Raw genomic sequence first — 12481 nt, forward strand, 5'->3', positions numbered from 1 at the left:
GTATGTCATAGAGTTATGGGACACCTTGAGATAGTCAAATATTGAAATATTACAGAGATACCAATCTAAAACATTTCGACTGTTATCAAATTATCTATGGCTTAAAAATAAAGAATGCATTTATAAGAATCTCAGAGTTCCAAAAATAACCTTTTTTTTTGTAATCGGCTGCGATAAGGAATCTGACACCGAATGGTTTTGAATTTAGATGGACAGAGACAAATGGGTAGGACTTCAAGATTTTTCTTAGCGTAGTCACGCCTCAGCTAGTTCTTACTAGATTTAAACTGGAAGAGCCTGTCGTTATGCACACACATTTGTCAAAGGATGGATTTGGATGCTTTAAAGCCCAGAATCGTCATCCGGTAGCATTCGCGTTTTGTGTGTTCAATGGAAGTGAGCGAAAATGGGCCCAGATTGAAGAGGAGTTGTGGGGAAATTACTGTAGAGAATAACTATAAGCCCCCATGCGATACTGTTAAGTATGTTTATGTACCTATTGAAATATCACCATATGTCTGTCGTATACAAACCAAGGAGGGAATTGCTTTTGGTCGATTGCTTGAAGAGAGCCTAAATGTTGGAGGTGTTGGAGATTAAAGGTTTGTCAGGGGTCATACATTCTGTAACGAAATCCGCTTGTCTAACAGAGAACAACTATAGTCTTTATCGGCGGATAATAGAGGTTGATGATGAATATTCTGGGACTGTTATTATGTTAGGACTGAGTAGCTTTGTTTTGATGGGCTTTACAGATTGGGTCAATAATTTCATTAGTAAAAGTCTGAGTTATTCGTAAAGAAGAGATTGTTGTTTATACTGTCCATATATCGTGGAATCAAGTCAAGGATTTGGCCAACGACAGTCCTCGGTAGAGAGAACTTTTTGATGCTTTATATTCACACTAAACAGTTTACTATTTTCCATGTTTGTAAAATATATAATAAACTCCAAGTGTAAATAAAGGACATATATAGCAAATATTGTTTATGAAAATTTGAAATTTTCTAGAAATAACTAAAAATGATAAGATATGAGCCTTAAATTTTACTAAAAACTATGATTATTTTAACAGAACTAAAAAAGCATGGTATTTCATTTTCAGCTTCCCTTTAGATATTGAATGATGTATGAAGTTTAAGCTTAGTTGGGTACAAGCAGTTTAGTTTAGCTTACGGAATTATAAATATGCAATATGAAAATAGCACACATTTACGCAAAGCTAGTATAAAACTGTTGTATAAGAATATTTTCTGAGCATTTTCGCTAATACATTTTTTTTTTAATTATGGTAGTATTATGAATTATAGAGAAATTGAATCTCAAGAAGCATTGTTCTTTATACACATTGCGAATGAGAGTAATAAAGACAGATAGCGAGTTGTAAACTAAGTACATAATAGAGATAGATAGGATTTTTTTTGGTATTTTTTTCAAAGGAATTTTTGTTGTTGTTTTTTTGTTATTTGTTTAAAAGGCATTTACCCAATACAGTATTGCTGTCCAGCCTTCCATAGTGATACATTGGAATACAGTCAACATGGCAAAACCGATATTGTCAAAACTAGTTATGCCAGAATTTGGTCCATCCCATTTTTCCAAACACATACTCGTCGTATAATTACATACATATGAACCACCTGATTTATCTGTGGCATTATCCGTATTACACGGTGTTTCTGATTCACCTTCTTTTACAGGCTTATCTGGAAAAAAGAAATGAACACTCGTGAGAATTTTTTTGGTTGCCTTTGCAACCAGAAGAGGCGACTACATTGGCCGCAACAAAAATTCCCCTTCGTCCCAAGAAGGAAGCGAAGGAAAACTTTTTGTCTTGTTCTTCTTCTTCAGTTTTGATTGGAATTGAAATTGTAAGATTATTCAAATTGTTTGTTTTCTTATGAAACTGTAACTGTTGTTATTGGACGATAAATACTTGGATCTTCTAAACTATAACAAGTCTTATGTAAAGCACCCGAATAGAACTCGAGTCCAATGATGGCAAATATAACGATGGCAAACAACACCAAGAGACCGATTTGCAGCAACGGTGCCATTGCTTTTATTATGGACTTTAAAACTACTTGTAAACCTGTATTTGCGGGGGGAAGAGACAAAGATGTTGGCGATTAAGAAAAGTGGAAGGGAAAAGAGAAAAATATATTAGTATCTTATGATTACAAAAGTAATTAAAGGAAAAACACAACATTTATATATGGCATTTATGGTTAAAAAGAAAAAAATAATAATCTATTTTCAATTTTTTTATAAATTCTAAAGTATTAATCTTTTTTCATAATAAAAAACTAAAAGTTTTTTTTAACAATTAAGTAAACACTAAAACATAAAATATCTACAAACATTTATTATACTAAAATCTATACAAAATTATAAAATAATGCTATTATTATATAGCTATAGTTTTTTGTACTAATTAACTACTCACTAGGAATTCCAGAGACTAATTTTAAGGGCCTTAGCACACGTATGGCCCTAAGAGTTCTTAGATCTACTTCGGGCCCTAATTGTGGGAATTGTGTCATGAATCTGCTCATTTATGAGTTGGATTGTTCATTTTTTCGAGATTTTCAGTTTTACAAATATTTTAGCAATAGTTTCGATTTGTTTGTATTTTTGCAGAAATACATTATTAAAATGAAAAGAGAAATTACAAAAGAAATAGACATATATTGATATAGTTAATTATTTATAATATTTTTAGCTAATATTTTCTGGCAAAACATCTACAAAAAATATTGAACTACAAATTAAAATTTTTTATTTTTTAATTTATTTTAGTTTTGTAAGTTGAAAACAAACTTTTCGTTTTCAGGGTAATGAGGTAATGAAAATAAATCTTTTATTATTTTGTTTTTTGATAATACAAAGCTACATTCAAAGCGAAACAAAGGAAAACGGAAAATCATAAAAATCAAAGGAAAATTTCTCTAAAATTAATTCCACACATTTCGCGATATAGAGACCCAAGCAGATGTGACTAAATTGCGTTTAGCAATATTTGACTAAGAATTGATAAAATAAAAATGTTTGATTAAAAAAAAAAAAACTAATAAAAAATTTGTATGATAAAACTAATGAAAAATTTTTAAGATTTAAAAATTAGGTTTGTTTGACATCGTTTCTAATCGTCTATTCATATTCAGTAAAATTTGTTTGAAAAAAAAATATATATTCAGGCCTGTTCCGATTTTCATGGAAGTTTGTGAATACAAATCGTTTTTAATTCGTGCGATGTATAAATTAATACTCTGGTTCTCGTAGGAATTTCATTCAATTACAATTACGTTTCATTGGCAACACTTTTAGGCTGTTTGTAGATATCGAACAATAATCCAAACGAACAAAAAATCTCTCGAAATCGAATCTTTTTCGGTTTGTGTATGTCGAATTTTCTTTATAAACAAGTAAAAGCATGCTAAGTTCGGCCGGGCCGAATCTTATATACCTTCCACCATGGATCGCATTTGTCGAGTTCTTTTCCCGATATCTCTTGTTAGGCAAACAAAGCATAAAAGAAGAGAATTGCTATAATATTGGAACTATATCAAGTTATGGTCCGATTCGGACCATAATTGATTTGATTGTTGGAGACCATAGTAGAAGTCATTGAGTAAAATTTCAGCCAATAAAATAGATAGATCGGTTTATATGGGAATTGTATAGGGTTATGGACCAATTCGGACAATATTTAACACATATGTTGAAGGTCATAGGAGAAGCCGTTGTACAAAATTTCAAATCAAATCCAAATCGGATAGAAATTACGCCCTCTAGACGCTCAAGAAGTCAAGACCCCAGATAGGTTTATATGACAGCTATATCCGGTTATGGAAGTCATAATTAAACACCTCATGCAAAATTTCAACGAAATCGGATAAGAATTGTGCCCTCTAGTGGCTCCAGAAGTCAAGATCCAAAATCGGTTTACATGGCAGCTATATCAAAACATGGACCGATATAGCCCATTTACAATCTCAACCGACCTACACTAAAAAGAGGTGTTTGTGCAAAATTTCAAGTGGCTAGCTTTACTCCTTCGAAAGTTAGCTTACTTTCGACAGACAGATCGAAAGATATGGCTAGATCGACTTAAAATGTCATGACGATCAAGAATATATATACATTATGGGGTCTATGACGAATATTTCGAGGTGTTACAAACAGAATGACGAAATTAGTATACCCCAATCCTATGGCTATCTTGTTCCCACAGCCATACCAGAACGATCTTGCTCATTTATGGAGCTTTACGAGGATCGCCACTTCCATATGCAGACATGTGGCTACAACAACAACCTCGAGGCACAAATAAACAATTTCTATTTTTGGAGCTCTTAGAAGTCCTAATTTGTGTCCAAATTTGCAGAAGAACGCTAAAGAGAGATATCAGTAAATTGTTTAGACAACCTTCGCATTGTTGATAACTGTTACGATATACATGATCCCGTTTTTGTATGGGAATGCTTACGTTTTTGTTCGCTTTGCCGTTGATAAATTCTTCGTTTAAGATGATTTCGTTTGCAGGTCGAGCGAACGCTTGCGTTCGATGTTAACAAACAGGCTATTAAACAGCTGCAGTATAGATGAGTCTAATGTTTTCAAAATGTCTGGTCAAACCATGGTTTGTTTTTCTGACGGACACAATTCGATGCACGCGCATTATTAAGTAGCTGTTGAAAATAGAAAGACCAAAATCTGTAAATCGCCAAAAATTTAATTTAGTTCATCGATGCACTGTTTTTGGCTAGTCCACGTCGAAAGTTGTAAAAAATAATCCCACGAATATGTTCACGATTTTGTTCCATTTCTGGACGAGAAGAATCTTTTGAGTTATTGTAAACAACACAAATAGTGCTCGTTTGTCAAAACATTCTGAGTATGCGTAATATCAAAAATGTGAAGCTTTACGATAGAGCTGTCAGTTGGTAGATTGCAACACATGGGTTTTCCAATCCCGAAATATAAAAGGCAACCCTCGTATGCAGCATTGCTTCATATGTTGCAATTTAAAAATTGGTACACTTATTATCAAATCGCAAAAGCAAGTCTTGGCGATTAAAACCCTGAACAATTTTACGACTAAGTTGAATTAGCAAAGTTCATACCATTGTGGACATCGAAACAGGCCTTATAATAGTAAGTAATTCGATATCTAGAAATTTCTATGTGTAAGTACTTTAAGGTACCATTTCTTAGCTTTTACTCCATTTAAAATATAAATTTCATGGAAAACCAACAACAATTTGAAAAAAAAAAACAAGTAAAAACCCATTTAGTTCGGCCGTGCCGAACTTGTGATACCCACCACCATGGATATATTTATTATGAAAATTTATTATAACACTACTATATAAACATTGGTCGATATGGACCACATTTGGGTTGGATGGCGGGAGCCTTATAGCAGTTAGCTCACTGTTTCAAATTTCAGGAAAATCGGAGAATACATGCGCTTTAAGGTATTGAGTCCCTAAAGCTGAAGATTGGTCTCTATGGCAGCTATATCTAATATAGCCCGATCTGGACCATATTCCGAATTTCAGGGAAGTCGGGTAATAAATGCACCTGTTATAGGCCAAAGATCTAAAATCGGCAGATCAGCGAAATCCGATAATAAATGCCCCTGTTATAGGTTTAATATCCTATATCGACATACCAATCTATATGGCACCTATATGTAAATATGGTCCGATATACACCATATTCCGGTCAGATGTCGATACCACTAATGCAACACACTGTTTCAAGTTTCAGCAAAATAGGAGAATAAATGCGCATTTTATGGTCTTTAGACCTTAAATCTGAAAATCGGTCTCTAAGACAGCTATATCTAAAAATAGGACAGCTATATCCAAATTTCTGCGAAGTCGGGTAATAAATGCGCCTGTTATAGACCTAAGACCCAAAATCGGCAGATCGGTATGTTCTGATCTGGACCATTTTTGGTTTGGATATTGAAGGGCCTAATAAAACTCAATTACAAACGGTGTCCGGTAGACTAGCTCCTTGGCTTGGGGAGATATACTCCGTTTGTATCAGCATGTCGTACATATCTCTGGAATGAAGAGACACAACGGTTTCTTTCATTCCAATTGCGGGGAAACCTTACCACAAGAAGAGTGACACCTTAAGGATATGAACTATTCCCTCTAATTTAGAATATTGCCATTAGCATTTTTATTTCTGAGTCTGGAAAAGGTGTAAAAGTGGTCGCATATGCTAATGACGTTGCGGTTAAGGGAAAGTTTCCCAGAACACGTAGAGATATACTTCACGAAGCGACAGAAAAATGGGCTACGAAAGTTGTCTAGTGTCACACCTGTCTCCTTGAGAGGAGAGAATGCTCTATTTACTGAAAGCGCAAAATACCTGGGTATTTTGCTGCACAAGAAATTGGACTTGAAATAAATCATTTTGGAAAGGGCAAGCAATGCAACTTTTGTCCTATATACCAGCAGGAAAGCCATCGATAAAAGTTGGGTGCTGAAACAGCGTGTCATGCCTTGGGTGTATACTGCTGTGGTCAGTCCTATAATGCTATATGGTGTTGTGGTCTGATGGACGGCGCTTCGAAAGTCCAGCTACTGTACAATACTCAGGCGGATCGAAAGGATGGCTTGTTAGTGCATCACAGCCGTTCTGAGGACAACGCCAGATCTGATTCACTGAACTTAATGCTACACCTAATGTCTCTGTAATTTTTTCGTTAGTGGTAAATATTTTTAATATCATTTGGTATCAGCTAAGTACCAGACGAAGGACGTTATTAGGGATTGAAGGCGTCAGATTTGTGTTCTTGTTATAGCGACAAACGGGTTGTTTAGCATTGTAGATAAATATTGACGCCATCATACAAAAATATTTTAATACGAAATGTGATCGTAAAACGGTGCGGCTAAGATGGTAATAGTACAATCTCTAAGGACGTTTTTTTCTTAATTCACGGATAGCAGAAACATTATAAAGTCTCTTGTGCTGTAAACGATGCTGTGTTGGTGTGTTAATATGAAAAACACTTTTAGGAATTAATCGATATAGAATGATCGATATAAAATAAGATTAAAATTATCTTAAATGTTTTTTTATTTTGATTCATTTAAGGTGGAACATTCAATAAAGGTTTGGTAGTAAACCCAATAATAGATTGGTATTAAATGCAATACCAGTTCGGTAATAAGGCTAGTAGCAAACGGTACTTATAATTTTATATTTCATCCAAACGATTTTATATTGCTTTGTAACCTTATGGTCTTGCTTTACTACCAATACCGTATGATACTGAAATGTGCACTTCTGATATGAACTTTTCTCTGGGTGTAGACAAATTGCTGCGACCACTACTGTGAGGCTAAGGGAGATTTGTCTTTCGTCATACGGAGGCTACTGATACTGTGTTTGAATTGATACAGAGCCCGTTGTTGCACGCAGTGTGAATTAGACATTGCCTGAGACGCTTTTTGATACAAAGTACTGGATCACTATTCCTGAATGAACTGATTTGAACTACGATTTCCCTGGTAATAAAGTCGCATAGATTTCTATACGGATGGTTCCAAACTAGACTCCAGGTGGGCTTTGGTGTGAACTCTGAAGAACTAGGACTGGTCACATTGAGACCACTTTAGAGTGCTAAGAGAATTGATGAAATGGCTAAGATGTAAGCTCATAACTACGACTGGCATAAGTATCTTCTCCAACAGCCAGGCAGCCATGTAATCTCTGAGGAACATATTTCTGAATTAAAAAATTGCTGTAGGCTTTCGCAGATCTCTCAAAGAGATGGCTAAACACTTCAAAATTCAACTGTTCGGGGCGACGGGCCACAGAGATATACCAGGGAATTGAAGGGCAGTCGAGCTAGCGAGGCTAGTAACTACCTTATACATTCCAGGGGAACTGGAATCTGTGGGTATGCCTCTGGCGACATGCAAACTAGTTATTCAGGATCATTCGATATGATCAATCGTTGTAAGGCTTATTTCTTCATGGTTTTTATAGAGTTTTATGAGAATCAAGCCGACCGGTCCGTAAATGACTGTTTGGCAAGCAATACAAAATTTTACATACTCGAGGTGGCCAACTTTCAAACCTCTTGGATCTGCCTCTGGACCCACTAGGGTCCCCAAATTTTGCATACTTTTTGGAAACACCTCAACATTGACTGTGTAAAGTTTCGTTCAAAAGTTCTGGAGTTATTTCCAAGACTTTTCTAGTTGGCAACACTATGCGGCGTGTCACTGAAAAGTGACAGCTCCTTGTTGAGACACTCACAAATGTTGCCATCATTTGGTGAGTGGATAACCACTGGTGAAAAATGTTTTTATTCTCGCCGAAGGTGGGCATGCCGTCCTATGCACTATGGTGGGTCGATATATCATGAGGTATTCAAAGTCGGACTATTTTTTGATATAGGTTGATTTTGATATCGGTTCTATGTATTATAACTAGCACGTAGACTCAGTGGTGTAGACCATTAGTTGTGCTATTGATCGAATTCTTGAGCTGGAAATTTATATAAATATATCAATTCTTTTGGCTATTTTATGACGTTTTTACTTAATTTGTGTTTAATTAAGCTTTGAGCTTAATTTTTATAAGAATTTTATAGAGGACTTCTTTATAACTTTTTTTTTTTATTTTGGAATACTTTAAATTGTTGTTGGTTTTGAACTACAAACTATTCGTTAACCAAGTTTGTGACTAAAAAAAATAATAATAAAATAAAAGCATACAATATCGGTGTTACAGGCACCCTTAAAAAAGACATCTAAACAGTTGGTATATAATCTAGAACAATGTTTTTGGAAAGGTATTTGGAAACTAGAAAATGAAAGTAATGTTAAATTTTTACCACGACTTGAGTTAGGCATAACAATTTTACCCATTGTAGATATTGACGAGGACACAGAAGATGAAGGCAATAGAGTTATCTAGAAATACCCTAGCGGTTTATGTTCTCTAGACATTTAGTAGTAAATTCGAAATTAATCTATTAATAGATTTTGTATTTTTTAAACTCTAATCGATATGAGATCTAGCCTAGTATTGTTGGTAAATAAGAAATTTCGACATTTTGAAACTATGATACGACCTATACGTATAGACTAATTGTCGTAGTTGGTTTTTGGGGCTTACTTGGAATTCTTGAAACAAGTTTCAACGGTCTTAGAACACGAAACGATCTTAACATACGCAGATCGACATCTATGTTCGCCTCGGCAAAGATTGTCATGGCACTAATTTGGGGATGTGGTGTGAGAGAGTGTAGAGGTCCCCATCAAGGATATGTGGGTGTACAATTCATTCGTTCATTGAAATTGTTTGCGAAATCAATCACGCGACGAGTTAAAGTTGTAAAAATTATAAAAAAAGAAAGAAAAAAAAAAATAATAAACGAAAATAAAAAACCAAATGCGCAAATATAAATAAAAGAAAATGGAACATAAAATCAAGGTTATAACACAAATGGCACAATGCGAAGAGTTTAAGGCAATCAAAACATAAGAGAAAACATAAAAAAAAAGAAAAACGATGATTGATTGATATAAACAAAAATAAAAGACAGTAAGAGAGAAGAAAGAAAGCGTTAGAAACGGCTCGAAAGAAAACCAACATAAAGGATTGTGAAGTAAGAAAAATGTTTCTTTAAAGGAAAAAAAGAAGTAAAAGAAAAAGTATCGGTTTTTCAAAAAACGCACACTCAGAGACGGAGAGTTGTAGGATTAACACACAACAAACACTCACAAAACGAAATCATAGATAAACAAAAAATTCAATTTAATATAAAACACAAATAATAAGGAATTTAATATTTTTTTTTGTTTTTTTTTTCATTCATATACAAAGTACAATGAAAATAATCATTGATATTTTGAATTTTTTTTATAATGGTTAATATTCAAAAAAATAATCAAAGACAAAATAAAAGAACATTTGTAAATAAAAATAATCGAAAATATCAGATGAGTTATTGCAATGACCAACTTACCCCGTCACTACTACAAAGAAATCCATGATGTTCCAAATATTCCTGAGGTAGGAGTGTTTATGCAAAACTAGACCTAAGGCAAGGATCTTGAGCGATGCTTCTACACAGAAAATGCATAAAAAATAGGTCTCCGTTTTTTCCTGTTCAAAAGAAATGAAAGAAGACAAGCAACTATAAATTTCTTGCAATTCACTTCCAAAGATTTATGCTTGCCATCAGCCACAATAACCTTTGGCTCTAGGATCCGCCAAAAACCAAAAAAAAGGGATTCAATTAAACAATAATTATTGCAACAGCTGGTCTTTGGCGGGCATTACGATTGCCTGACTGCCTTTCGTTACTGGGGCGGTTTGGCAAGTCATTTATCCTTTTTTTTCTATTGTAGTTGTTTTGTTGTTGTTGGCTAGTGTTTTGTGGGTGGCTTGGTGTTCCTTTTTGTTTTGTTTTGGTTTTGGCACTTCAAACTTACCAGCTTTTGGGCCAATACTGTTTTATCACACTCAGGCAAATGTTCTTCTAATGCCAACACAACGCAGTTGGCAATGATTGTCAATAACACAGTGTACTCGAAGGGCGGCCATTCTATTATGAAACGTGTGTATTTTCTAATTGGATTATCCTCGGTGAGGATAAATAATGATGTGGGACCACCACCAGGTGGTGTCTCTTCTTTCTTTGGGCCACCCATTCTATCAGCTAAGCGATGGGCTCCCCTTCGACCCGAGTGCCCCCCGCTTGTGGAGCCCTGTTGATGCCCTGCTAGCGCCGCTTCCTGAGCCGCTGCCAACCTGTAACAGATAATAGATAAAAGGATAATTAATATTTGTAAGTTCTTAAGCATTTAAGTCGCTAAATACTTATATTAAACTACTTTTGTCTTTTTTAAACTGAAGTGTACGATTACAAGTCAAGTGTCTTATTGGCAGAGCCATGTAGTTTGCAATTTGATACAAATCAGCTATTTTTTGGCTATAGTTTCAATTATATGATTTGAATAGATTATGAATAACAATTTAATGTATACATTTTATAGTTTTTTATATAAAGAATAGGAAAAAAGTTGTGCAGAAGACCAAAATAATTAGTACAGAAGACAGCATATGAAGTACAACAAGTAAAAATGTGTTAAGTTCGGTCCAGACTAAATTTCCACAATTTTCATTAACGACGAATGGGTAGAAAAATTCCCAAGAATAGAGCTTTCTTAGAAAAAATCTAGTTTGAGTTCGATATCCTTATGAGATTAAGATTGGAAAGTGGACAAATAAAATTAATTAAACAAATTTGGCTGGTCGAAAGTCGTCAATTTCATATATTCATAAAAATCAAACGAAACATTTTCTTAAATTTCTTAGGTGCGAGATTTTTGGAATCCTTTGTAGTGTCTTGCTACCTTTGATGGCTGATATATTACAAAAGTTAAATTATGGCGATAAGCCTACTACTTTGAAGAGCAGGAGTCGTTTTATGTCGAAGTAACTTAAATTCACTTTTCTTTGCTAGGTTAGGTTAGGTTTAAGTGGCAATCTGCCATCAGACTCACTAAGACATTTTCGTTCATAATCATACCACAGGAAAAGAAGAAGGAATATGCCTTCTAGTTCCTACCGCTGAACCATCCAGATCACCTTAAAAAGCTCAACAACTTGCAAATGTTTATATCTGCTAAATCAGACAGCAAAGAAAACCTAAAGTGAAACTCCTTCTGACTGCTTGTGCGGGACACACACACAGAAGGTGTTCTATAGTCTGTTCTTCTTCGATGTCCTCAGAGCTTCTGAAAAAGTCGTTACTGGCAACCTTCAGTCTGTCGGCATGTTTTCCGATTAGACAGTGACCTGTCATGATGGACACAATGACTAAGACTTCGGTTCTAGTCAATGACGGCAAAGCGGAAGACCTCTTCAAGTCTAGATTAGGCCAAATAGTTTTGGAATGCTCACAGTCCCCTCTTTGTGCCCATCTGTCATTCGTTGTCCTTCGGGCCTGGTCCTGAAAACTTAGCTTCCGCGTCGCTAGAGGCATATCCAGAGATTCCAGTTTGCTTGGAATGTGTGAGATAGTTCCTGGCCTCGCAAGCTTGTCCGCTTTACAATTCCCTGTGACATCTCTGTGGCCCGACACCCAGAACTGGTGAATTTTGAACTGTTCAGCCATCTCGTTGAGAGATTTGCGACAGTCGAGCGCGGTTTTTGTGTTCAGAAATACGTTCTTCAGGTATTTAATTCCTGCCTAGCTGTCTGAGAAGATATGTTTGCCAATCTTCGTAATGACATTATATGTTAGCCATTCCACTACTTCCATAATTGCAAGGATCTCTGCTTGATACACACTGCAGTGGTCGGATGACCAGTTCTAGATCTTAAGAGTACACCCCAAACCAACCTAGTCGTATAGATTGTTACCATCCGCATATAAGTCTATGTTACTTCTATTACCATGGATATCTTAGTTCCAATCGGTTCTATCAGT

The 12481-nt window shown here is 35.2% G+C and overlaps 1 protein-coding gene across 12 annotated transcripts in view; it reads right to left on the minus strand.

Moving 5' to 3' along the window:
- Positions 1 to 12481, minus strand: part of LOC106095970 (voltage-dependent calcium channel type A subunit alpha-1) — a 296916-nt gene that overhangs the window by 182693 nt on the left and 101742 nt on the right. For 9 of the 12 annotated variants that reach the window (XM_013263455.2, XM_059368089.1, XM_059368092.1 and 6 more), the window contains exons 3-7: positions 10479 to 10797; positions 10010 to 10149; positions 2447 to 2547; positions 1937 to 2092; positions 1486 to 1706 (exon numbers count right to left, since the gene is read on the minus strand). In XM_013263455.2, the coding sequence (XP_013118909.1) occupies positions 1486 to 1706; positions 1937 to 2092; positions 2447 to 2547; positions 10010 to 10149; positions 10479 to 10697 (837 nt within the window). In that variant the 5' untranslated portion in view covers positions 10698 to 10797. Of the gene's footprint in view, positions 1 to 1485; positions 1707 to 1936; positions 2093 to 2446; positions 2548 to 9156; positions 9258 to 10009; positions 10150 to 10478; positions 10798 to 12481 lie in introns of all 12 variants that reach the window. The other 3 variants (XM_013263456.2, XM_059368090.1, XM_013263457.2) reach the window with 1 other exon arrangement.

Source organism: Stomoxys calcitrans, chromosome 4, assembly GCF_963082655.1.
Source record: "Stomoxys calcitrans chromosome 4, idStoCalc2.1, whole genome shotgun sequence".
NCBI classification, from domain to species: domain Eukaryota; kingdom Metazoa; phylum Arthropoda; class Insecta; order Diptera; family Muscidae; genus Stomoxys; species Stomoxys calcitrans.